The following is a 27,231-nucleotide window of genomic DNA, read 5'->3' on the forward strand; positions in this document are numbered from 1 at the left end:
AATTACTAGTCGGTCAGTATCTTTCCCCATTAAACTGTTCAACGTTTGTACGCATTTACATTTACACAAAAGCAAATAAAAAAAAAAAAAGATTGAGCTTCAATTTGTGTCAAGTTAATGTTACATTTTAAATGTAATTAATAATACAATTATTAAAAACTGGAAATCTAGAGCAGATACATGAATCAAACAAAGTTTCAGTTCACCTCAGGCTGCGCATGCTTCATCCCTCTCTCACTTGCGGCGCAAACAGGAAAATGGCCTCTCGCAAGACGAGCAAAATACATATGGAAAGCACTTTGGTGGTGGTTCAGGAAGCAGATTTCTGAAACGTTGGCTTGTAAGTCGCTATGGATGTTTTCACATATGAGTCTTCTTTAAATCTGTGCATGTTTGCAAGTTATTTTCCTGCTGAGCGGGCTTTTTCAATTTCAGGATAATCGCCTTAGATGTGCCTTAAATTTTGCTATTAAAAATGCTCCAAGTAGCCTAGAAAATGAAAATTTTAGGTTATGTATGCCAATTCTTTTTATTTTTATTAATTTTACCTTGCTGATCAAGAAGGCTATTTTCGACAATGTGCCGACTGCTTAACTTGTAAAAATTTATTTTATTCTCTATGCAAGTCATGTTTAGAACAATACATTAGGTTTAATGAACATTTCTCACAGGCCTATTTTTTTTTTTTTATATATATATTCTAGCTCTCTTATTTTCATCGTAACTGTCATTGGTTAACGTTCTTAACCGAACAGCTGTCATATTAAAACAGGCTAATGCTTGTGAAATATGCATAACTTTTCAGCATGCTTATTTTTCTCGATGATTTTGCTTTCCTGTTAATTATTTTAACAATGTCCTGACTGTTTTAATATGTTAAGTAACTTTTACTTGGTGAATTCCGTTTAGAAGAGGATATTAGGGTTGCTTTATTGGTCCTGCACTATTCACTCAATTGTTTAATAAATACTGTATGTTGGGGGCCTGGGTAGCTCAGCAAGTAAAGACACTGACTACCACTCCTGGAGTCACGAGTTTCAATCCAGGGCATGTTGAGTGACACCAGGTCTCCTAAGCAACCAAATTGGCCCAGTTGCTAGGGAGGGTAGAGTTACTTTGGGTAACCTCCTCATGGTCGCTATAATGTGTGGTTCTTGCTCTTGGCGTGGTGAGTTGTGCGTGGATGCCGCAGAGAATAGCGTGGGCCTCCACACACGCTCTGCGGTAATGCGCTCAACAAGTGATAAGATGAATGGATTGACGGTCTCAGACACAGGGGCAACTGAGATTAGTCCTCCGCCACCCAAATTTAGGCGAGTCACTACGGAACCACAATGACTTGGAGCGCATTGGGAATTGGGCATTCCAAATTTGGGAGAAATGGGGAGCAAAAAAATAAATAAATACAGTATGCCTGTATTTGCTAACATTGAATACGTGTCATGATGTGTATACAATATGTATCATGATCATAATGCAAGGCAAGCAAGTTGCAGATGAATGCCCATTTTCAGCAGAATTTAGTGTTGGATTTGGCTGTTGGAATAGATTAAATATTTTAAATGGCTTACATAAATACAATGTTTTTTTTTTACTGCTTTCTGAGGGTTTCTTACTTTTTAGACTAGTCGACTAGTTGACTCCAAAATTTACCTTTAAACGTTAGTTGTTCCACACGTCACTACTGCTAACCTACAAAAACTCACCTCTATTCCATTTTAATGATATGGTAATGGAAACTTATCTGATTGGTGGATTTCACTTGATTGACTTCTACAGAAGACATATACCACTATTTAACAAACTTGGAGCTCATTATTTCCATGGAGCTCATTTAATATATCATATTTAACAACCTTCGATTTGTCTTGAAAGTTTTATGTTATCGCTAAAAGATTTTCTTCAACATTTTTCTTTCTGAACCCTATTGTTGAGCTCTATATAGAAAATGTTTTTTTGGAACTCAAGGAAAACTTTCATATTTTTGCCGGTCGTGCTGGGATTTCAGTTTTTTTTTTTCTCTTTCTCAGCACAATTGGGTGTCTCGGAGGGCTGACCAGGGACCCAAGACCATTGAGCAGATCCACAAGGCGGCAAAGTTGGAGGAGCAGGAGGAACAGAGGAAGGTCCACCAGCAACTGCTGTCCAAGGACAACAAGAGGAGACCAGGTCAGAAAGAGAGTTCAGCTATAGGCTAATCCTCTTATGCTTGTTTGCTCTCCTCCTTTCTCTATTGTTCTCTCTGATGAAGCAGCTATACTATGTACCACTGTGATAACTCCAAGCATTCATTCTCTTCTCTTCTCTTCATGTTGCAGTGGTGCAGAGAGAGGAGACCTGGAGCACTGTGCCAATGACTAAGAACAGCAGGACAATAGACCCCACTAAGATTCTCAAATTTTCCAAGGTAGAGTCCAGTCCATTTTATCTTTCTGGTCTGGTAATGAGATGTGTTTCACAGCTGTGGTTGTGTTTTTAGTAAAGGAGATTCTTAGATCATCGTACAGCATGTCAATATTGAGCAATATAAAAAATATTTTGATAGCACCACAGAGCCAGTGTTCACACTTTTTTGGAAAATTAACCTACCTATAATTTACTTTAAGTTTTCTGCGCATATTAAGCTGGTGTTGGGGAAAGTGTTTTTAATGTAGTCAAAATTCGACACTTTTGGCATTAAGGAAGCTGTTCAAACCACACCTTGTCATGGATTATGTACTTTGCAGTCTGCTGCTTCCAAAGCTCTTTGACCTAAAATGATTTGGTAAATATAGAAATTAAATATGTTACTCAACATCAGTCAGTGTATCTTCTGTTCATTCCATATCCGTCTTGAAATAAATAAAACGGAAAACAAAAAAACAACTTGTCATATGCCTAAAACAGGTTTTCCCTTTTTTTTTTAAATGCATTATGCAGGGCTAGACCAAAAAAATTACCAAGGAGCCATTGGTTCCTAAATTGAAACATTTAGGAGCCAAATGGCTATTTTAGTTGTCACATCACAGAACTGCTCGATTTAGATTGTTGATTAAATAGATTTTATGTATTATACATACATACGTGTGTGTGTGTGTGTGTGTGTGTGTATATATATATATGTATAATTTAGAAAAATAAATCTTAGTCTTTCTTTACTGTGACTAGATGGTCCAGACACAAATACTACAAGAGTGCAAATTGAATAAAATCCCAGATGCAGTTTGTTGTGCTACTGCAATCCCAATCAGGAAAAAAAAAAAGATTTGGTACATAACACGGGACTTGTAATTATAAACAAGCCTGAAATACACATTGGACTCTTATTTTGAAATGTCAAAGACCCCAATCAGTGAACACATTCCATTTTACCACATACAGGCATCTCGTGGGTGGCACTCTGGCCTGTAAAATGGTGTTCATGACTGAATGCATCAGTTCCGGCAGGATTAGCGCACACCGTTCAGGGGACACACATGCAGGTTCCACAGCTTGGACTGGGGATGCCAGATTGTTTCTTGCGCCTTAGTCAGGAGAGCCCTCCTCAGTGGTATTTCCCATGGCAAGCTGTATAACATCTCTATCATTTCTGGAAACCATAGCTGATTGAGACTTTTTCAGTGCAATTAACAGAACTGTATCCATGTCCACTCTGATTTTGCTGATGATAGAATCGCTGTATGAGACGAGGCCGTGAGTCACGCACATATTGTATAGGCATAGACGCTTTACATGGGGCTTGTGGAGCATGTGCCGGCACAAGGTCCTCCTCAAATTCATCCTGCTCAACCTCGCGGCCGTGCCTCTTCTTGTGATCGCTTTGGGTATCATAGAAGATGCAGTTGGGAGGGCAGGGAGGCTGAATCATCCCTCAGAATGAGAGCGATTCACGAGCGCAGCATCTTGAGGCTCATGTCCTCGCAGTGAGGGCAGTCTGTCTCCATGTGAGCTGACTCTGCATGGGCACTGCCGAGGATGCAGCTCATGCTGATCTGAGGGTGGGATGTTTCTCTCGCACAATGAACATTTGCGGAGCGACATCTTAAAAAAGAAGCTTATATTTGTAGATTTTATATAAAGAGTGATGTTCGTCAGAACACTGTAGGGGAGGAGAGAGTCTTCTCGTTGCCGTGAAGATTCCGCCCGATGACTTGGTAGTCGATGGCGAAGCAGTAGAGGGCTTCTAGATGAGAGATGAATCGCTGTCTTGAAGGAAGAAAATTCTGAGGAATGGTTTTTGCACGAGTGCTAGATTTATCGGTTGGCCGATATTAGCCTTTCACAGATACAGTACTGTGGAAGTTTTAGGCACATGTGAAAATTGTAGCATAGTGAGGATATCTTCAAAAACAATGCCATAAATAGTTTTCATTTATCAATTAACATCATACAAAGTCCAGTAAACAAAGCTAAATCAATATTTTGTGTGGCCACCTTTACCTTTAAAACAGCCCCAATTCTCCTAGGTACACCTGGACACAGTTTTTCACGGTTGTTGGCAGATAGGATGTTCCAAGCTTCTTGGAGAATTCACCACAGTTCTTCTATCTATTTAGGCTTTCTCAATTGCTTCTATCTCTTCATTTAATCTCAGACTGACTCAATGTTCAGTGGGGGGCTCTGTGGGGGAAATGCTGTACCCTGCTGGTGACTTTTGTAAGTGTAAATTAAAAATAGAAGATTTTTGCTTTAATTTTCTTCAATTTTAGTTTTGATAAGGGAGAATTGGGAACAAAAATACCAAAAGAAAATATAAATAGAAAAGGGCTAGAATTCTACTTTTTAAGAAATGAATCAATTTGGTCAATTTGTGTGTTTGTTTTTTACTTTTGCAGAAAAATAAAAAATAAAATACCTGTTTTTTGTTATCCAATTTTGAAATGAAATGAATGGAAGATACACAGATTAACATCTCCACCTGATGGTTGTTGCTTTTCTAGTAACATCTTTATCAGTATGTAAGCAATGGTGAAATATAATGTGATTGTACTGAAACCAGTTTTGCTTGTGAACCTTCTTTAGCCAACAATAGATGAGACGATTCAACTGGGACCAAGAGCTCAGCTGAACTGGATGAAGGGCAGCAGTGGAGGGGCTGGAGCCAAGGCCAATGAGTCAGGTAAAGAAAGAGTGATTGAGTAACACGTGGGCTGCTGGCCTTGTCATTGTCATGTTGTTTATGCAGGATTTTCTGCCTGTATACATAGCTACAGTGATGCAGACTCTTTTCTCCTGCTAATGCAAACTCTCTCCCATTGTTGCACCCTCCTTTCAGATGTCTCTCACCCCAGTGCCACCAGTTTGAACCGTTACTCAGCCCTGCAACCTACAGCACCACCGGCCTCCTCTTTATCCTCTACATCCCCCGACTTTGATGCCAGGAGAGTTCTCAGCAGGTTCTGTACACATGTAAAATGCAGCAATAATGGAAAGGAAGCTTTTTTTTTTTGTTATGCTACAATGAAACTCAGTACCAGTTTTTTTTTTTTAGGCGGTCATGCTTGGTTCATAATTTTCAGGAGAAAACAAACAATTTTTAAATAATAATCAACAGAAAATAATATGTTTTAATTTAGTTCAGAGATGTCCACACATTGTTATTAAAACTCCCAAAATGTTGATTTGAAAAACACATTTATTATTATTATTATTATAATATTTAGTTTTGCTTGATAAAGCCATAATTGGCCAAAATGCTTTTTGTTGTTGTGTTTCAACAATCATGTTGGAGCTTTAATAACAGATGGACATGTATTTCCTATTTTTCTTTTTTTTTTTTTTTTTACATTTTGTCTAGCAAATGTATCCAACTTGGGTTTAAATGTGAACACTACCACAGATTGTTTACTTTTAATATTACAAGTTGTTTTCCCCCAATAATTGTTTTTTAAATCACTTTGAGCTACAAAGAAAGGTGCTCTGTAACAAATTAGGGGTGGCCGATAAGACCAAAATCATGATATTAAAGGAATTGTTCACCCAAAAATGAAAATTCTCTCAAATTCAAAAATGATCAAAAATGTATATCACGATAAGAATATCACAATATAGATACTTTTTCTAAAAAAAAAAAAATAATTCTATAAAAAATATAAAATAACCATATTGTAATGCTTATTTTTGAATAATCCAGTCAGTGAATTAAATACCTTATAAAAGCTACTTCCTCTTAATTTTTCTCTTCACTTGGAACTTGACAAACATTCAAAGAAAATAAAAAGGTTTATATCCATTATATCCACCATAATGCTACATTTCACATTATGCCACATTTCAGTCTGATGTTGTTGATTAGTATTATTGTAAACTTTCCTTAAGAAATGCAGTATCTTCTCAGCGCAGTGCAACAAAGGAAATAATACATAAGTAAAAAAATGAATGGAAATAAACACTTCATTAGGCTCTTAATGATTAAAGTCATCTCTGAAGAGAATATTTGAAGGCAAGCATGGCCGGTTTGTTTCCTAATATGTAACATCATTTGAACAGAACTGTCTAGCCATTCGAGATGTTTGACTTCCTACTTTGCACTTTAAGGTAAAAAACTAAAATGGGTCACGTAAATGTTATGGTGTGTGAACCGGGTTGAGTAGCGTGAATTACCCCACTCTGCGCTCTCCTGTCTCTTGAGTACTAATGGAAAGCCTGATTAACTTGCGACAATCACGTGAAATACTGCTGTGCTTAAATGAGAAACCTATTTAGAACGCGAGATGAATGTCATTGAATTTACTTCGGTTGGCCGAAAAATTGTCAGTGCCTGAAAAACCCGGTCCATGTTTCTTCAACTGACTTTTTAAAGTCTCGCATGAAGCCGCTTCACCTTTTTCCTCTATTTCTCAGACAGAATGTGTACTGCGTTTGTGTAATGTGAATAGAAGAGGTACATATTTATTGCCACGTGGAGGTGATTTTGTGTTACTGCGATAGAGACGATAATCCAAAATGTGTACCGGTTGTCAAATTTATACCGGTTTATCATGCCTTCCAGTATATCGCCCAACCCATTACAAATTATTGTTAAATTGTATATCTATGTTATGGAGATTCCTCTAATGAATTGATAGTTTTGTTGTTCTGCTCTGTCTACTTTAAAATATTTAATTGGCTAAATATTGCTTTTAGAGTAAAACTTACTCGCCAGCCATAAGCATTTTCGGATTTCTGAGCAAACCGTTCATTTGAATCAGTTGTTTTCAATGAATAGGTCAAAATGGTTCACAAATTGGTCTGAATCGGAATGAATCAGTCCGGTTTAAAAATCCTTATCCAGTCATAACAAACTAATCGCAATAAAGGCTGCAGAAAAGTAATTGAAGTTAATTTGTCAACAATTGTGGGAAGTCTTTGGAGATTCATGTATGTACATATGTGTTTTTCTGAATTTCTCAGTCATGGAAGCTCAGGGCAGGAACACAGTGACAAGCCATTGAGTTCAGATCCCACTCAGTCAGGGCCCCTCTCATTGGGTTGCGGCAATAAGGAGAGTCCTGAAGAGGCAATGCAGGAGCTGTTCCGCAGAGACTCAAATACCTCAGACACGCCCAAACTGCCCGCCAGCGCTGCGGACCAGAGCAGACTGGAGCGTAGCCAATCCAGGGATTCTGGTGAGACACACAGATACTTATACACCCACTATAAAGATATGAAAGCTCTAGAGTTTGTGTTGTTGGTTACATTAGAGTGCAAAACATGGGTAAAAGGGCTGTCATGCATAAACTGGTGTATTATTGAAATGATTAACATTAGTTATTCCAAACTAAAGACTATTTCTCATTGCTTGAAGCACCGTCAGGTGCCTCTCCAGACAAGCCTGCATTAACCGAAGAGGAGATGGAGAGGCGGTCCAAGACAATTATTGATGAGTTTTTGCACATTAATGATTATAAGGTTTGTACTATAGGTTTGTATTCCTTTAAACACGTGCGTCTGCACTATTTATGCCTATTTATGTGTTTTCTTTGTAAGGTGGACATGCATAAATATTTAAAGTGTGTGTGTATAATGCAGGAGGCAATGCAGTGTGTTGAGGAACTGGAGCAGCCTGCCATGCTCTACGTGTTCGTGCGGGTGGGTGTGGATTCAACGGTGGAGAGGAGTCAGATCACACGAGACCACATGGGTCAGCTGCTCTACCAGCTGCTGCAGGCTGGAAGCCTTTTGAAGCCTCAGTTCTTTAAAGGGTGAGACTGCAGCACTCGCACGGCCTGACACAAGAACTGTAGGAAGCTAATAGCTTCTCATGATCTCCAGGGTTCCACAGTCAAAGGAAACCTAGAAATATCTGGGAATTTTAAAATTCTGATTTCCATGTCTGAAAACGTAATTGGAAAATCATGAACATTTCTATAGTGGGTGTAAAATATTCACGTTACCCTTAACTCTAAAATATTTGATCTGCTAGAAATGTATCTTTGAAATAGCAGCCCCATGACTCAGCTCTCTAGTTTTGTAGCAGAGCTAATATTTCTCTAATCTCTTATTGCTCTTACTATTGCTGCCTGTGGCTTCAGATATCATGCTGCAGTACAGTGCACCAATACAGAAGCATTTTATTTGTTACTGATAAATTATGTTTTATGTGTTTTGCCATTCTCTCTGCAGGTTCTCTGAAACTCTTGAATTTGCAGATGATATGGCCATTGATGTTCCTCATATATGGTTGTACCTTGCGGAGCTGGTGACCCCTGTGCTTCGAGAGGGGGGAATCTCTATGAGAGAATTATTTAGGTGAGGTTTGTTTCCCCAGCGGAGACTTACTGCAGTGTTATTGGATTCTGGCTGAACAAATCAGTGTTAGTAATTGCCTGTACACCAGTGTGGCGCTTTATTTATTTGTTTTTTATTTGTGTTTGCAGTGAATTTAGTAAACCATTACTCCCTGTGGGAAGAGCTGGGATATTATTTTCTGAAATATTGCACCTTCTATGCAAACATATGGTAAGCTGAAGTGCTTGAGGAAAACATGCATATGATTACTGTGTTTTTTCTATAATTATTACTATTTAAGTTAAAACATTCAATTTTAATGTATTTCCATTCCCTTGATCATCTTCATTTGTTATTGCAAGGTCACAGGTATTGCCATATTTGTATTGAGTAGTAATAGACTGATATATCGGCCAGTCCGATATTTGGCCATTTTGTGATTATCAGCATTGGCCAATAAACGTGTTCGCTTGGCCGCTTAACAAAGGTATTAACTTTCCCTTGTGTCAGTTCCAAAATCTAATGAATTTGTTAATTAATTCACAACACTTTCTGTTTTCAAGGTTCAAGGTTCTTTTCAAGCAAATTTGAGTAAATATTGCATAAATAAGGGTTTGATTCACTTTTTGTGTACATCTGGTTTGCTGTTGTTAAATTGTATTGTGTTAATTGGCATTTATATCTGCCTGCTGCCATCCTGCTGTCTAGATATCGGCATCAGTAATAAAAAAAACATTAGTATTAAGCATGTATTTGCAAGCATAAGGATGGTGGAATTGAATGGATTGTGTGCATGTATGTCTTGTAGAGCCATAGGAAAGTGGGATCATTATGGAGGGACTCTGGGTTGAGCTGGGTAAATGTTATACCTGAAACCGAGGATGTGCACAGCTTCATCACAGAACATGTGAGTCTTCCCTTACCATACTTCACCTACTTCAGTCGAATATGAGATAACCTTCAAGGACAATGTAAAAGACCAGTACTCATCTACAATAGGCTATTGAATTCTGAAGAAATTGCATTTGTTTAAAGAAAAGATAAAAGGTATGAATAAGCTACTCCATACTGATTGTGTTCCATTTAAAAATTTATCCCTCAACAGAAACTCGACTTCACTCTTTCTGATTGCTCAAACCCAAATGAGGCTGCCTCTAAGAGATCACTCTCACCTGAGGAATTAAACAAGCAACTTGAAAAACTATTACTTGAGGACCTGGCTGGCGATGAACAAATCTTCGACTGGGTTGAGGTACAGATTTACATGAGGCTTTTCCAACTCATTTCATTAAAGGTTGTCAGACTCTGTGAATGATTCTCATGTCACTGATATATGATAATTTATTACAGGCCAATCTAGATGAATCAGAAATTAGTTCACCTCCTTTCCTCAGAGCTTTAATGACTGCTGTGTGTAAAGCAGCAGTGAAAAGTAAGTGGCTCTATTTTGTCTCACAGAAACAACACATTTGTTTGGATAGTAGGGTGTATCATGGGTCATATTTCTCTTCAAATTCAAAGGAAAAATATAATAGGATATTATAGATATAATAGGATATTAAAGGAAATAACCCCTCTTTTTAGGAACATTCAGATTTTGCATAGTGACACACTTTTGCATATTTTCATTACAAGCACATTTTTCTCCCACTCCCTTAACTGTAATGTGAAAAGATACCATTCTCAACATTAATACAGTTGTGAAAATCATAATTTATTGTATTGATCAGCATAAGCAAAAGTTATGCTATACATAACCTTAAATGTACAAAAAACCTATGTATACAGCATATAGTAGTAGTAGTCCTTTATTGTCACACAGTCACAAGTACCAGTGAAATTGGCCATTGACCTCTTAAATGTGTCTCCTGTGACCACTTGTGTTCGGATTTCAAGGGCAGGGTCTCTGATTTCATGATGACATCCATCAGTCACTATGTCAGTGTGTTAATGCATGACATTTTAAGCACAACAAATCAGAAAGGAATGAAAGAAATGGTGCGCTGTTTCTCCCAGATGCATCTGAAATTAAATTAAGTACAAACGCAACATTTTGAGCAGAATTGTCAGTTATTTGAGTGGATTATCTGTATTAAAGGAGCTTCAGAAGTGTGTGCTCACTGCATGTTGATATGACACACATTGAAGGAGATCCACTACGTTTTTGTGTGTATGTATCTGCTTTTTTTTTTTTTTTTTGTTGTTTTTTTTGTTTTTACTGATTGGGTGGTTATTTACTTTTAAAAATGCTCGTAACCACCAAAGTTTAAACTCCTGTTTTAGCTTAGCGGTTGATTGACAGGTTAGATGAGGCACGTCACTGCTGCCAGGGTGCATTCAGGACAGATTAGCTTTTACACCTCAAATGAGATGTGGACGTGTCCATTTTTGACTACCTTCGTATGTGGTTTTGTGATCCGATCACAACTTTTTTGACCCCATTTAGACCTGAATGTAGGGCTAACCACATGCCTTAAAATCTTATTACCAAGAGTAAATGGAGTCATGAAGTCTCAGTTACTAAAAAGCTGTTGCACATTTTCACCGTTCTTGCCCAGGAAAAAAAGATAGTTCATTTGAACACATATTGACCTTTCGGAACAACAAATAAATCTTAATGGTCATCAAAATAGGCTTCATCTTTATGTAAATGTAACTTCTTTTTTCCTCTTGTTTTTTTAGGTAAATTATGACCTAGAAATTTGTGTGAAATGTTTGTGAGATTCACCCAGTAACATTTATTTGTCATTGGACAACATTACGCCTTATGATTATACTGCAAATTTTAGCACTTTACTTTGGCATTTAATGGAAGTTTTTAAGTGGGCATCAAATGTTGGCCTCATAAGATGTACGATTTCAAATGTTAAAGTGTCTAATGTCCAATCTTTGTGTCCCCTGTGTGCAGCCGAGGGCTCCTCCTGCAAAGTGGACACGTCCATAATCCAGAGGAGGTTGCCTGTATTACACAAGTACCTTAACTCTGACACAGAGAGACAGTTGCAAGCACTTTACGCACTTCAAGCATTGATACTAAAACTGGACCAGCCTCCTAGTGAGTATAACCTGTCACTTTCCACATCCCCACATAAATTAAAACCAAAGAAGCTATTCCTGTGTTAATATTAAGGAATGATTTAAAGTCAGCTGGCCATTTTCACAAAATAAACCTAGACAGGGTGAGTACATCTTGTGTAATCTTGTATAATCGTGAAAGGATTCATTTTGCAATATTTCAATGTATTTATATATATATATATATGCATATGCATAGGTCCTTCTCAAAAAATTAGCATATTGTGATAAAGTTCATTATTTTCCATAATGTAATGATAAAAATTTAACTTTCATATATTTTAGATTCATTGCACACCAACTGAAATATTTCAGGTCTTTTATTGTTTTAATACTGATTATTTTGGCATACAGCTCATGAAAACCCAAAATTCCTATCTCAAAAAATTAGCATATCATGAAAAGGGTCTCTAAACGAGCTATTAACCTAATCATCTGAATCAACTAATTAACTCTAAACACCTGCAAAAGATTCCTGAGGCTTTTAAAAACTCCCAGCCTGTTTCATTACTCAAAACCGCAATCATGGGTAAGACTGCCGACCTGACTGCTGTCCAGAAGGCCATCATTGACACCCTCAAGCAAGAGGGTAAGACACAGAAAGAAATTTCTGAACAAATAGGCTGTTCCCAGAGTGCTGTATCAAGGCACCTCAGTGGGAAGTCTGTGGGAAGGAAAAAGTGTGGCAAAAACGCTGCACAACGAGAAGAGGTGACCGGACCCTGAGGAAGATTGTGGAGAAGGACCGATTCCAGACCTTGGGGGACCTCGCGGAAGCAGTGGACTGAGTCTGGAGTAGAAACATCCAGAGCCACCGTGCACAGGCGTGTGCAGGAAATGGGCTACAGAGAAGCAGCACTGGACTGTTGCTCAGTGGTCCAAAGTACTTTTTCGGATGAAAGCAAATTTTGCATGTCATTCGAAATCAAGGTGCCAGAGTCTGGAGGAAGACTGGGGAGAAGAAAATGCCAAAATGCCTGAAGTCCAGTGTCAAGTACCCACAGTCAGTGATGGTCTGGGGTGCCATGTCAGCTGCTGGTGTTGGTCCACTGTGTTTTATCAAGGGCAGGGTCAATGCAGCTAGCTATCAGGAGATTTTGGAGCACTTCATGCTTCCATCTGCTGAAAAGCTTTATGGAGATGAAGATTTAATTTTTCAGCACGACCTGGCACCTGCTCACAGTGCCAAAACCACTGGTAAATGGTTTACTGACCATGGTATTACTGTGCTCAATTGGCCTACCAACTCTCCTGACCTGAACCCCATAGAGAATCTGTGGGATATTGTGAAGAGAAAGTTGAGACGCAAGACCCAACACTCTGGATGAGCTTAAGGCCGCTATCGAAGCATCCTGGGCCTCCATAACACCTCAGCAGTGCCACAGGCTGATTGCCTCCATGCCACGCTGCATTGAAGCAGTCATTTCTGCAAAAGGATTCCCGACCAAGTATTGAGTGCATAACTGAACATAATTATTTGAAGGTTGACTTTTTTTTGTATTAAAAACACTTCTTTTATTGGTCGGATGAAATATGCTAATTTTTTGAGATAGGAATTTTGGGTTTTCATGAGCTGTATGCCAAAATCATCAGTATTACAACAATAAAAGACCTGAAATATTTCAGTTGGTGTGCAATGAATCTAAAATATATGAAAGTTTAATTTTTATCATTACATTATGGAAAATAATGAACTTTATCACAATATGCTAATTTTTTGAGAAGGACCTATGCATATATATATATATATATATATATATATATATATGAGATTTGCTCTTACCATAGAGCAAATCTGTAAATTATTCCATACTTTTGGCCACAAGTACTTCATTGGTCATTTTAGTAAACCAAAGTGGCATTCAACTGATCACAATATATAGTCAGGACATTAATAAGCTGAAAAATTACTATTACAATTTGAAAAAAAAAAATTCAGAACTTCTTAAAACTACTTCAAAAAATCCTCCACATGCAACAATGCAGATCCTTGGCATTATAGCTGTTAGTTTGTCTAGATACTCAGGTGACATTTCACCCCACACTTCCTGGAACACTTACCATAGATGTGGCTGTCTTGTCGGGCACTTCTCACTCACCTTACAGTCTAGCTGACCCCACAAAAGCTCAATGGGGTTAAGATCAATAACACTCTTTTCTTATTATCTGTTGTCCAATGTCTGTGTTTCTTTGCCCATTCCATCCATTTCTTTTTGTTTTTCTGTTTCAAAAGTGGCTTTTTCTTTGCAGTTCTTCCCATTAGACCTGCAACCATGAGTCTTCTCTGTTGTAACTGTTGTACATGAAACTGGTGTTGAGCAGGTAGAATTCAATGAAGCTGACAGCTTAGGAAATGTGAGGCATCTATTGCTCAAACTAGAGACTCTGATGTACTTATCCTCTTGTTTAGTTGTACATCTGGCCTTCCACATGTCTTTCTGTCCTTGTTAGAGCCATTTGTCCTTTGTCTTTGAAGACTGTAGTGTACACCTTTTGTATGAAATCTTAATTTTTTTGACAATTTCAAGCATTTTATAGCCTTCATTCTTCAAAACAATGATTGACTGAGTACCTAGAGAAAGCTGTTTCTTTCTTTTTTTGTTGTTGTTGCCATTTTTGGCCTAATATTGACCTGTCTGTGTTTGTATCCAGCTATCTTTTTATTATTGCTTATCTATCAGTTTTCAGCTTTTAATCTTTAATATCTGCCATTTTTCAGCGCTCATCAGGATTCCCCCCGCATTGTTCTCTTATCGCAATTCAACTGCTTGCATTTTTCCCGCATGCATCCGCTTTCTATTTGTATCGCGATTAAACTGCTTACATTTTACAGCGCGCACCCGTTTTCTCCTCTTGTGTTACATGGATTATTGCATTGATCTCGAAGCACTGCTTATCAAGAACAACCATAAACAACAAACAAATGCATGAGGGATTCACATCGATCTCAAACCATCGCCGCACATGAACAACCAACAACAACAAACAATTGTGGTAAGTCATGGCGTCTGCTCATGTTATTGCTTCCTGCATTACATGCCACATGTTTACTATAGCTTATTTCATCAGCAGTGAGGGATTCACATGTGATAAATGTAAAGAATTGGTCAGGCTGACAGAGAAGGTTAATGAGTTAGAGACCAGCATCAGACAGAATGTAACAGGAACAACTCATTGCCATAATAATACGCTAGATTTAATTCTGTCATATGGAGTTGATGTTGATACTATAGAAATTCTACTGCAGAGTGTTGACATCTCAGATCATTACTTCGTTTACTCCACGCTATTGATCTATCTCATACACTCAGTAAGCCCCAAAGTTTAGAAGAACTTGATGAAATAACAGAAAATATAAATACAGTCTTCTCTAGCACTCTTAATAATGTCGCCCCTTTCGATTAAAGAAAAAAGCCCCGCACCATGGTACAATGATCACACTCATGCTCTCAAGAAAGCAGCTCTGAAAATGGAGTGCAAGTGGAAGAATAAAAAATTTGAGGTATTTCGCTGTGCATGTAAGGATAGCGCCTGTAGCTACAGACAGGCACTAAAAGCTGCCAGGTCAGCATATTTTAACCTTTTCGTAGAAAATAACCACAAATCATGGGTGTTTATTCAGTACTGTGGCAAAATTGGTTAGGAATAAAGCCTCAATTGAACCAGATATTCTGTCGCAGCACAATAGTAATGACTTCATGAATATCTTTACTGATAATATTGAAATAATCAGAAATAAAATTGGAATTATGCAATCATCTGTTGCACTACCTCAGAAAACAGTATCTCATAATTTTCCTCACGTGCAACTTCAATCCTTCACTGTCACAAAGAGCTAACAAAACTTATCGAAACATCAAAAGCCACAACATGTTTGTTAGATCCAATACCAACTAAGCTCTTAAAAGAGGTATTCCCTGTAATCTCAGAACCTCTTCTTAATATTATTAACTCCTTGCTATCCTTAGGACATGTCCCAAGAAACCTTAAAATGGCAGTTATCAAATTGCTTATTAAGAAGCCATAACTTAATCCTTGAGAATTGGCTAATTATAGACTGATTTCAAATGTCTAGAAAATGTTGTGTCCTCCGTATTATGTTCATTTCTACAGAGAAATGGTATATATGAAAAATTTCAGTCAGGATTTAGGCCACACCACAGTACAGAGACTTCACCCATCAGAGTTACAAATGACTTGCTCTTATCATCTGATCGCGGCTGCATTTCTCTTCTAGTGCTTTTAGATCTTAGTGCTGCCTTCGACACGATAGATCACTTTATTCTCTTGAATAGGCTAAATTATGTTGGCATTTCTGGACTTGCATTAGCATGGTTTAGGTCCTATTTAGCAGACCACTACCACTTTGTCTGTGTAAACAAGGAATTGCCTAATCAAACAAAAGTTAAGTATGGAGTGCCACAAGGATCAGATTTAGGGCCTTTGCTTGTCTCCTTATATATGCTTCCCCTGGGAGATATTATCAGTAATCTTGGAATAAGTTTCCACTTATTCAACTTTATATTTCTTCAAAACCTGACGAAATTTCACAATTCTCCAAATTAGCAGAGTTAATCAATGAAATCAAAGATTGAATGGCAGAAATTTCCTTCAACTGAATTCTGACAAAACCTCTAAAAATAAGCCTAACATTGTTCGGGATGCAGACACACTCACTGAGTTTAAGTCTAGACTAAAGACTAATCTATTTAGCCAGGCATACACCTCATTTAGTCTTCACCACACAATTAGGCTGCTTTAGTTAGGTCTCCTGGAACCTGAAACATTGATCATGATCTATAACTCTGCAAAAACTTTAAGGCATCTTCGCTAATATTATTCTATTTGTTTCCATGTTTCAACCTCGGGTCTCCTATACCGAGGTCACCAGAACCGGCCGGATCCAGCTCTATTCCTGCTTGGTATCGGACTCCACTCCTACATGATGACAACAAAACGCAGCCAGTGCCAGACAAACATCACTTCAGTCTATTACAATGGACCTCAGATGATGAACTAATGCGAACTCCACATAAGACATGGGATACTTCATATACTCATTGCCTGAACCTTGGATTAGGATAGACCTCACCGAAATTACCAGCCGGTTGAACTGCGAAGCACCTCACTGATCTCGGCCTGCAGCACATTGGTCTAATGATGGACTACACTCCTAAAATAGAATACATAGACTATCAATACATTGCCAACAAAAGCCTTCATCAGCCAACTAACAAAGGAAAATGCATCTATATGAACTTCTGCAGTTAATCCAGGATGGACTTCAAAGACATTAGTCATTAATCTTACAGTTCAAACAAAATCTTTGTTTAAACACTGGCCCTTAGCACTTACTTAGTTTACTCATTTTAAACCATGACTTGCACTGCACATAAATAAGTAATATTGGCATTATTATCATGCTGGTTAGCCAGAGGGGAACTGGCCCCCACAGTCAGTCTGGTTTCTCCCTATTTTTCTCCATTAACCAACATCTTATGGAGTTTTGTGTTCCTAGCCACAGTTGCCTTGCTCACTGGGTTTCTAAATACAATTATAATTCAATTATTTTTATACACACTTACAGTCATATTGTGTAGTTTGATTAAATATGAGTATAAGACTTTATAGATATTACGTTTTAATTTTCTGTTAATGCATGATTTTCTGAAAAGATGCTTTGAAACGATGTGTGTTGTGAAAGGCGCTATACAAATTAAAATGACTTGACTTGAACTTAAGACATGCCAGTCTATTTCATACTGTGGCAACTCAGAAACAAAGACAAAGTTAAGCTTCATATAATGAAACAAATAGTTTTTAACTGTGTTTGAAATAATGGCAAGTGATTTTCTAGTACCAAATTAGCAATTTAGCATGATTACTCAAGGATAAGGTGTTGGAGTGATTGCTTCTGGAAATGGGGCCTGTCTAGAGTTGATAAAAAATGACTCTTTTCAAATTGTGATGGTGCTGTTTTTTAACATCATTTTGTCCTGATTTTACTTTGTGATCAGTTAAATTCCACTTGTGTATTAAACTACCAATTTCCTTCCGAATCAGCAAAATCTGTACTTTATTCCAAATGTTTTGCTGCCTGTGTGTGTATGTATACATACATATTAGTGTTGCCACCTGTCCCGGTTTTACCGGGATTGTCCTTCATTTTAATAACCTGTCCGGGAAATTTATCCACTCTCCCGGGACACTAAATGTCCCGGTTTTCGAAAGGCTACAAGAATATGTATATTCAACTATCTATTTTCTCTCCACTTGAAATAGCCTATGCGTTGTGCACAGAGTGGTCCGTGTCTCTTGTGTGTAGAATCCGCTATCATTGGCTCTGGGACGTGTGACGTGACGTAGGCTACGTCATCTAGCGCGTCTGTCTTCTTGGCAGCTAGCCAGTTACTACAGGTGGCAATTTGAGAAGCAGTGTGAAGAAGATTGTACGTCAACGTCGTTCGTTAGCGTTAACATGGGTGGCGAGACGGAAGACGAAGATGACAGTGTGTTCACAAAGACGGACAGGCCAGTAAAAAAGAAAATGAAACGTTCGACATATTTTAATAATGACTGGTTGAAAAATTACAATTACTCCACATGGCTAAGCCAACACCAGGCGACCCACTTTATGCTACCTGCTCCGTATGCTCAGTTGAAATTCTGGTTAAACATGAAGGCAAAACTGCTTTGGATGACCATGCTAAAACAAAGAATTTTTTTAGCAAGGCAACTGAATCCACTGAGCTGTTGAAAGTAGTTGCTTTTGTTTTTTCCATACCAGTCAGTAATGCCTATGCAGAAAGAGTGTTCAGTCATATGGAGGATGTTTGGTCCGATAAAAGAAACAGACTGTTAGTTGCAATGGTGAAGTCTGAGCTTCAGGTCAGATTGAATTTCAAATTGTCATGCACTGAATTCAAGACATTCATTGAAGAACAGAAACCACTGATAGCTGCAGCAAAGGGAAACGCCAAGTATAGATGGAAGACTAGGTAAGCTAAGGCCCATTTATGTATGATTTTGTTATTCCAATGTCTGATTGAGACATACTAAATAAAAGTGGCTATAGATGTGGCTAAGGTATGGTAAATGCAAATCTAATTTCATCCCTCTACTTATTTCTTTAGCAAAGCAAAAGCAAGCACAAGCACCAGTATCTAAGCAACCAGGTAAGCTACAAGTTAAGATAAGTGAGAATACTTGAGATGTATAGCGGATATAGCATATTTAGCAGATCGAACTTTTTGTGTCAGCATAGGTGAATTTGTATCCTCCTCTGCTCCTCTCTTGTGTGGGGTCCCACAGGGCTCAGTCCTCGGCCCTCTACTTTTCTCTTTGTATTTGCTTCCACTTGGTTCCATACTTAGAAAGTACGGCATTTCATTCCACTGTTATGCAGATGACAGTCAGATTTATGTACCCCTTAAAAAGAAAAATGATAACTCTGTTGGACAACTACTCAATTGTCTCGACGACATAAAGGCCTGGATGGCTCTGAACTTTTTATATTTTAATGATAAAAAAACAGAAGTGATGGTTTTTGGAGGCACCACTGGGACCCCGCCTGTAGATCTGGGCTCCTTGGCACCCTATATTAAATCTAACATTACAAATCTAGGAGTTAAAGTGGACCCTGAGCTTAAATTTGACAGTCACATCAAAGCTGTTGTCAAATCAAGCTTCTTTCATTTGAGGCAGCTGGCCAAAATAAAGCCAATTCTGTCAAGACAACATTTTGAAACTGCAATCCACGCCTTTGTAACTACACGGCTGGACTATTGTAATTCCCTATATGTGGGGGTTAGTGGGTCCTCCATCACCCGTCTCCAGATGGTACAAAATGCAGCAGCACGTCTTTTAACAGGCACACGTAAACATGAGCACATTTCCCTATTTTAGCTTCATTACATTGGCTGCCTATTCAATTTAGGATCCATTTTAAAATTCTGTTATTTGCTTTTAAATCTTTAAATGGTCTTGCCCCGCCATACCTCTCTGAGCTTCTACACTCTTATAAACCAGTCCAGCTCTCAGGTCAGATGATCAGCTGCTCCTGACTGTGCCTAAAACTAAGCGTAAGCTCAGAGGGGACCGTGCCTTTGCTGTGTCTGCCCCTAGACTATGGAATGATCTGCCTTTGCATGTAAAGCAGGCCTCTTCTTTATCTGTTTTTAAAACCCTTCTTAAAACCCATCTTTTCTCTGTGGTTTTTAACACCTAGTAAGAGGTCGATTTTATTTACTCGATTTTATTTACTTGATTGTATTTGTTACTTTGTTTTTATTGTATGGTTATTAATTGTACATATGTTTATGTATATTTTTCTATATTTTTATGTACAGCACTTTGGTCAACTTTGGTTGTTGTAAAGTGCTTAACACCATGGAAATCTAGGCCCGCGGACGGGCCCTTAAATGTACAAAATAAAAGTATGCGATAAACAAAACAGCTGTGTGTTACATTGGTACACATGCCACATATCTTTGGAAAGCTACATTTCTTGATTTTCTATTGATATAAACCATTTTAAGATACAATCACAACAGCAGGTACAATCTATATCTTTGTCAGACCACCAACATATAAACAACCAATAACAAAATTTAGGCAACTCACCTATGATGCCTCATAGTTGTACACTGAGCCATAACTTCCCGACAAAAAGCGGTGTTGTTTCATTGTCAAATGTCCAAATGATCAAATCAAGTAAAATGTTTAGTCCAAATCACAGTATTACATCAATAAATATCCACAGACTCTTGTTGCATCATTTCAAAGCACCTGGCAGCTGTGCCTAATCTTTCACATATTACGGTAATAACTTCAGTTCAGATGTAAACATTTCCTATATCCGGTATCAAAATGGAAGCACGCACTCTGGCCTTTCGATTGACACCTCATTTGACCCAATAGGAGCTTCCATGTCCTGTCCACAGCCTTCAATACCCAACCACCATCTGTGTCGAGTGTAAGGGCATACCCACTTTCCTTTGTTTACTGATCAAACCAATTACATTGAAGAGTGGAAATGACTGGCGCATCGTATAGCCAATGAAATTCTGAAAACAGTGATATCGCGGCTTTAGTGGAACTATTAGATGGCGGCTCTGTTATTCCTGTGCGCAAAGTTTCCTCGAGTTTACCCCCTGCTGTGCGCCTCCGTGCGTAAATGCATGCAGAGCTGCTTTGGAACTGTTTACACATTTGGCGATTTAAATATGGTGAAAGCGGGCCTTGAAAAACAGGATTTTCACCCCAGGATGTGATATAAGAAGGCATTCATTGTCAAAATTCTGAGTTTGGAGATGAAATTTCTGAAAACAATACAGATGATTCAGAGGCAGATGGAGAGATGAGACACGGCTCTGGACAAGTAAGTGTTTTCTTGTGTTTATAACATATATTACTGTATATTCCGCATAAATAAGCTTTAGTTTGAATAATGAATACACATTTTGTAATTACCCTTTGTCGTGTGTTTCCTCAGTGAGTGTTTGAACCGTTTGTGCGTGTTTTTAGTTCATTGTTTGTTTCAGATCTATTGACATGCTATATAGATGTTTTGTATATTTACTGTAAAATATATATATATATATATATATATAGTAAATAAATCAATAAATATAAGTTGAAAATAAGAATATATGTTGTGTTTGAGAGTCTATTTGTTACAATGCTTGGGGAGGTGGGGGAGGTGTAGGGCCATCTATTTGTTACAGTGCTGAATTCATGGGGGAGGTGTAGGCCCATCTCTTTGTTCCATAGTACATTGGCAAAGTATACAGTATTTACAGTAAATATACATACAATAATACATTTTTACACACTCGAAAAGAAAAACTAATATATATATATATATATATATATATATATAGAATACAGAAAAGATGGAGAAGTTGTGTCTAGCTTTGTAAATTACATTTATTTATTATCCCCCACTCAGCAAGCGGCCACATAAAGTGGAGCAGCAGGACAGCACCTCATCAAGAGAGGAGGGCTTTCAGAGAGACCCTTGCTGAGGAGCATGGCAGAGTTGGGGTCTCAATCCACAGCCAGACCCGTATCTCCTGCTCCACGAAGAGCACATCACAGGCTGTTGCACATCACCAAATCTTGCACCGCTGGTGCGTCTGAAGTGCAGGCAGTGTCATGCAAAGACACCAGTGAAGTACTCTCCTGTGTTGTGCCTATGTGCTTTGTACACAAATGTGACTGCTACAATGACTGGCATGTTGCTAGAAACATGTACAATTTTATAATGGTTTGTAAATACTTTATGTAAAAATTAATGTAAATAGTTTGTTGTGTATTTTTTATATAAACAAATTGTCCACCATAGCACTAGTTTTGACTCTTTTATATGCACAACATTTAGTTTCAAGAAGGGAAAAGGCACTCTAATGTGTTTATGCATCAGTTACTCTGTGTCAGCAAAACTAATAGTGGATCTGGATATGGAATATGATAGCTCTAAGTGTCATCTTTCATTAGAGCCCACAATTATGACTGTACGTTGAAGCGTTCAAAAGTTGCAGCCTTTTTGTCCTAGGTTTCCAAAGTGACCTTTTGGAGTATCCAAAAGGCACTTTTATAAAACGCCTGGGTGTACCCTTAGAAAAACATGTGTAAAATATTCATTTTTTTATGATATTGTTATAACATTTGAACCTGGACTAGGTAAGGATTCATGCTGTGATCCCATTGTGTTCTCAAGCTAATAGCTACAAGTTATAGTCATCTGCAGGCATCTGTATGCAAAAAAAATTTCAGGCGGAAAAAGAAAATTCTATTTCATTGTGTTCAAACTTCTATTACTCAAAATCAGTAGCACTTACAGTAATTCTGACTGCTGGAGAAAAAACTTCAGAGTGTCCCCTTTCAAATGTGACCAAAACCATGCATGTACTCCAAACGGTTCAAGAACAGCTTTAAATTTACTTTGGGTATGCCTTGATTAGGCGTTTTAGGCTAATTTTACAGGATTGGGAAGAGGTTAACAAATAAAGTTGGTATGGTATGGTATGTTTAAAATATTCACGACTATGCACAATCTTACTGCACAACGACCAATTGTGTCTTCTGAGTCTAATGTCTAATGGACATTTTCACTTGTGAGCAAAGCGGTGGCCGGGTCATTGATTTGTCCAGGTTTTTATCAGACATAGGTGGCAACCCTAATACATATACATATATATATATATATATATATATATATACACAGTATCTCACAAAATTGAGTACACCCCTCACATTTTTGTAAATATTTGATTATAGCTTTTCATGTGACAACACTGAAGAAATGACACTTTGCTACAATGTAAAGTAGTGAGTGTACAGCTTGTATAACGGTGTATATTTGCTGTCCCCTCAAAATAACTCAACACACAGCCATTAATGTCTAAACCGCTGGCAACAAAAGTGAGTACACCCTTAAGTGGAAATGTCCAAATTGGGCCCAATTAGCCATTTTCCCTCCCCGCTGTCATGTGACTAATTAGTGTTACAAGTTCTCAGGTGTGAATGGGGAGCAGTTGTGTTCAATTTGGTGTCATCACTCTCACACTCACTCAAACTGGTCACTGGAACCCTGACACTGAGCTGCAGCACGGTGGCCAAGACCATACAGCGGTTTAACAGGACAGGTTCCACTCAGAACAGGCCTCGCCATGGTCAGCCAAAGAAGTTGAGTGCTCGTGCTCAGCGTCATATCCAGAGGTTGTCTTTGGGAAATAGACGTATGAGTGCTGCCAGCATTGCTGCAGAGGTTGAAGGTGTGGGGGGTCAGCCTGTCAGTGCTCAGACCATATGCCACACACTGCATCAAATTGGTCTGCATGGCTGTCGTCCCAGAAGGAAGCCTCTTCTAAAGATGATGCACAAGAAAGCCTGCAAACAGTTTGCTCAAGACAAGCAGACTAAGGACATGGATTAATGGACCATGTTCTGTCAACTTATTTGGTTCAGATGGTGTCAAGCGTGTGTGGTGGAAACCAGGTGAGGAGTACAAAGACAAGTGTGTTTTGCCTACAGTCAAGCATGGTGGTGGGAGTGTCATGGTCTGGGGCTGCATGAGTGCTGCCGGCACTGGGGAGCTACAGTTCATTGAGGGAACCATGAATGCCAACATGTACTGTGACATACTGAAGCAGAGCATGATCCCCTCCCTTCGGAGACTGGGCCGCAGGGAAGTATTCCAGCATGATAAAGACCCCAAACACAACTCCAAGATGACCACTGCCTTGCTAAAGAAGCTGAGGGTGAAGGTGATGGGCTGGCCAAGCATGTCTCCAGACCTAAACCCTATTAAGCATCTGTGGGGCATCCTCAAATGGAAGGTGGAGGAGCACAGGGTCTCTAACATCCACCAGCTCCATGATGTTGTCATGGAGGAGTGGAAGAGGACTCCAGTAGCAACCTGTGAAGCTCTGGTGAACTCCATGACCAAGAGGGTTAAAGCAGTGCTGGGAAATAATGGTGGCCACACAAAATATTGACACTTTGGGCCCAATTTGGACATTTTCATTTAGGGTTGTTCTCACTTTTGTTGCCAGAGGTTTATACATTAATGGCTGTGTGTTGAGTTATTTTTAGGGGACTGCAAATTATAACCCACACCCAATTCATTTCATCTTAATATTTTAAACTGTTCACTCAAGCTGCACCATAAACTATCACACAGTAATGACATGAAATATTCAAGAATGAAATTGTTTACTTATGGTTTTGTGGTCCAATATTGTTTTAACATCTCCATCTTTCAATAAATGTTCCTTTGCAAAGTTTGCAAGTGTTTTTCCCAGTCAGTGGCAGCAGCAGAATAAGACATGTATTTCAAAGTTGCACTTGTACTTCTAAAAGGTGACTCACATCGCTGGAAATGCATCAAAACGATCAAAGATGTCCATCTAGTGAATGTTTAAAAAAGACCAATAATTAAAAATAGCCTAGATGGTTGCAAACATTTTACAAAATGCCTTCAAAACAGCAAGAAACAGTGCAGCTGATTGAAACCGAATGGAGGTCTCCTTTTTAGAGTTATAACTTCACATTGCGCCTTTTAAAAGCGGCACGATATCCATGTTAACGGTCAAAGCCATTCATCTAGTGCATGTTTATATAGAAAAACATTTAAATCTAGATAGGCATATGAAGGTATCCCCTGCAAGTCCCCTTAAAAGTGTAGATGAATCTCCCATGACAGGCCCTCTCTACTCTTCACCTGTGTGACTGAGAACCAGTAGGCGGGGCCAGGGGTGCAATGATGCAAAATTTGAGTTGATGTAGTACTGAAGAGGCAGTCCTATGCAGATGTATTTAGTCCTTGTGACATCACAAGTTCCAAAAATTCCAAACGAGCCATTTCTGTAGCTTGGTTTAAATAAATGCTCTTTTCTATTAAGGATGATGTTTTCAGTTCTGAAATTTAAAGAATGTTTTTATATTACAGTGACCTCATATGTCAAAAGATCAAGGAAAATTTGATTCCTCATGTCACAACCCCTTTAAATAAACAAATACTGCTACATGTTTTTGTGTATTTGAAGTTGAAATTGAACTAATAGATTAAAATGATTATTATTATTTTTATTTTCCAGATTTGCTCCGGATGTTTTTTGACTGTTTGTATGATGAGGACGTGATAACTGAAGATGCATTTTATAAGTGGGAAAATAGTAAAGACCCCACTGAACAACAAGGCAAGGGTGTGGCTCTGAAGTCAGTCACTGCCTTCTTCACATGGCTGCGTGAGGCAGAAGAGGAGTCAGAGGACAATTGACGTGGGGACAAACAGACTAATTTGCCAACTAGTGCTGAAGAGACAATAAGTCGCTGAAACAATAACTGCATCAAATTAAAAAGTAACGGAACAAGCAACATGGATTGAGTGCAGCAAGTTGTCGAATGGTACGGTTCACTGACATGCAGCGACCTGATGACTTACAATTGCTGGAGCACTAAAAAAAAAAATTATTATTTATAGAAATGTTGCATTTAAGTTTTTTATTTTGTTATTTTTTAAGAGAAGGCTTTAATAATACAAATGTGCATCAATGAAGCAAAACAAGTTCAGACTTGTTAATTTATTTTTTGTAAGAGTTACGTACACAAAAGGGTATTTAACATTTGCAGACTGCAACAATAAGAGGTGAACGGTGGATAAGTAATAATTGTAATAATGTTATTATTAATATAATGACAATAAAAATGATTAAACAACCTCCATGATTTTCAAACTGTTCGATTAAGGACATTGACTGTTTTTTTGGGGTTGAAGATATACAAGGCCAGGTTTCAAAGGAAGATCTGCGGTTTTATTATGTCAGTACTAAGTAGCGTTTAAGGTTATTATTTTTAAAACCATACAAAATAATCCTCTGCTTTAGCTTGCTCTATGTGAAACATTTAATCTGGCAGAAGCTTGCAGAACTATGCATTCAGGGGCCTGCTGGAGTCACAGAAGAGCTCAGAATGAGCCAACAAGCAAATGGCAACGTGTACAAGACGTTTTATCCAAAGCGACTTAAAGTGCACTTATTACAGGGACGATTCCCCCGGAGCAACCTGGATTTAAGTGTCTTGCTCAAGGACACAATGGTGGTGGCTGTGGGGATCAAACCAGCAACCTTCTGATTACAAGCTATGTGCTTTAGTCCACTACGCCACCACAACTCAAATTCAAGACAAAAAGATTCATAAAAATACTAATGATGGAGTGCATTTCCTACAGTGAGGGCCTTGCTGATCACAAGCTTTCTCTTATCTTGGTAAATCAAGATATCTCTGTAAGCTATACTTTTTTTTGTTCTTTTTCATTAACAAATAAGGAGAATACTTACTAATAAGGAGTGACTTGACTTTTAAGTTACTCTGAGCCATACACATAATGCTCCAAACTGTTTTTGATAATAATTTAAAAGTTTGCTGATATAATCATATATTCTTTCCTTTTTAATTAGTGAATAAAAGTGTGTGACTCAAAGTATATCAATGTGATGGAGCAGGTCACATATGGCCCATTATCTTCATGGCAGGAAACTTAAGCTGTCTGAAATTCTCTGATGAATACACTGATTAGAAATAAAAGGAATGTGCACCACATTCAAAATACAGTTTGAGTTGGGGTTCAATACAAGTTGAGCTCTATGAACCATATCTGTAGCATGCTTTCACTTTAAGTACCTCATTCTTTTTAAACAACATACAGTATATATGTACTTACATTGGAAGTCAATGGAGCAAGATATTCCAGAGTATTAAAAAGCAGAAATCTCATATTTTTTTAAAAGCACTTATACTTCCACTGTAAGTGCATTATAAGGTGATATCCTGTTTTCAGGTACAAATATGCCATAATGACAAGCTTTATCCTGGTTCTCACTGATGGTCCTTCCAGGATGATTTAAAGAGTAGTTCCCCAAAAATGGAAAGTCTCATCATTTACTCACCCTCAGGCCATCCCAG

General features: G+C 38.2%; 1 protein-coding gene across 4 annotated transcripts in view; it reads left to right on the forward strand.

Moving 5' to 3' along the window:
• The window catches only part of LOC127628707 (eukaryotic translation initiation factor 4 gamma 3-like), a 79,536-nt gene extending 53,554 nt beyond the window's left edge, over positions 1 to 25,982 (forward strand). For all 4 annotated transcript variants that reach the window (XM_052105514.1, XM_052105515.1, XM_052105516.1 and 1 more), the window contains 14 exons: positions 2,031 to 2,169; positions 2,319 to 2,407; positions 5,002 to 5,098; positions 5,255 to 5,375; positions 7,372 to 7,586; positions 7,766 to 7,869; positions 7,990 to 8,162; positions 8,584 to 8,709; positions 8,838 to 8,919; positions 9,497 to 9,595; positions 9,794 to 9,940; positions 10,039 to 10,120; positions 11,597 to 11,743; positions 25,365 to 25,982. In XM_052105514.1, the coding sequence (XP_051961474.1) occupies positions 2,031 to 2,169; positions 2,319 to 2,407; positions 5,002 to 5,098; positions 5,255 to 5,375; positions 7,372 to 7,586; positions 7,766 to 7,869; positions 7,990 to 8,162; positions 8,584 to 8,709; positions 8,838 to 8,919; positions 9,497 to 9,595; positions 9,794 to 9,940; positions 10,039 to 10,120; positions 11,597 to 11,743; positions 25,365 to 25,546 (1,803 nt within the window). In that variant the 3' untranslated portion in view covers positions 25,547 to 25,982. The remainder of the gene's footprint in view (positions 1 to 2,030; positions 2,170 to 2,318; positions 2,408 to 5,001; positions 5,099 to 5,254; positions 5,376 to 7,371; positions 7,587 to 7,765; positions 7,870 to 7,989; positions 8,163 to 8,583; positions 8,710 to 8,837; positions 8,920 to 9,496; positions 9,596 to 9,793; positions 9,941 to 10,038; positions 10,121 to 11,596; positions 11,744 to 25,364) is intronic.
• The last annotated feature ends 1,249 nt before the right edge of the window (positions 25,983 to 27,231 follow it).

Source organism: Xyrauchen texanus, chromosome 35, assembly GCF_025860055.1.
Source record: "Xyrauchen texanus isolate HMW12.3.18 chromosome 35, RBS_HiC_50CHRs, whole genome shotgun sequence".
NCBI classification, from domain to species: Eukaryota; Metazoa; Chordata; class Actinopteri; order Cypriniformes; family Catostomidae; genus Xyrauchen; species Xyrauchen texanus.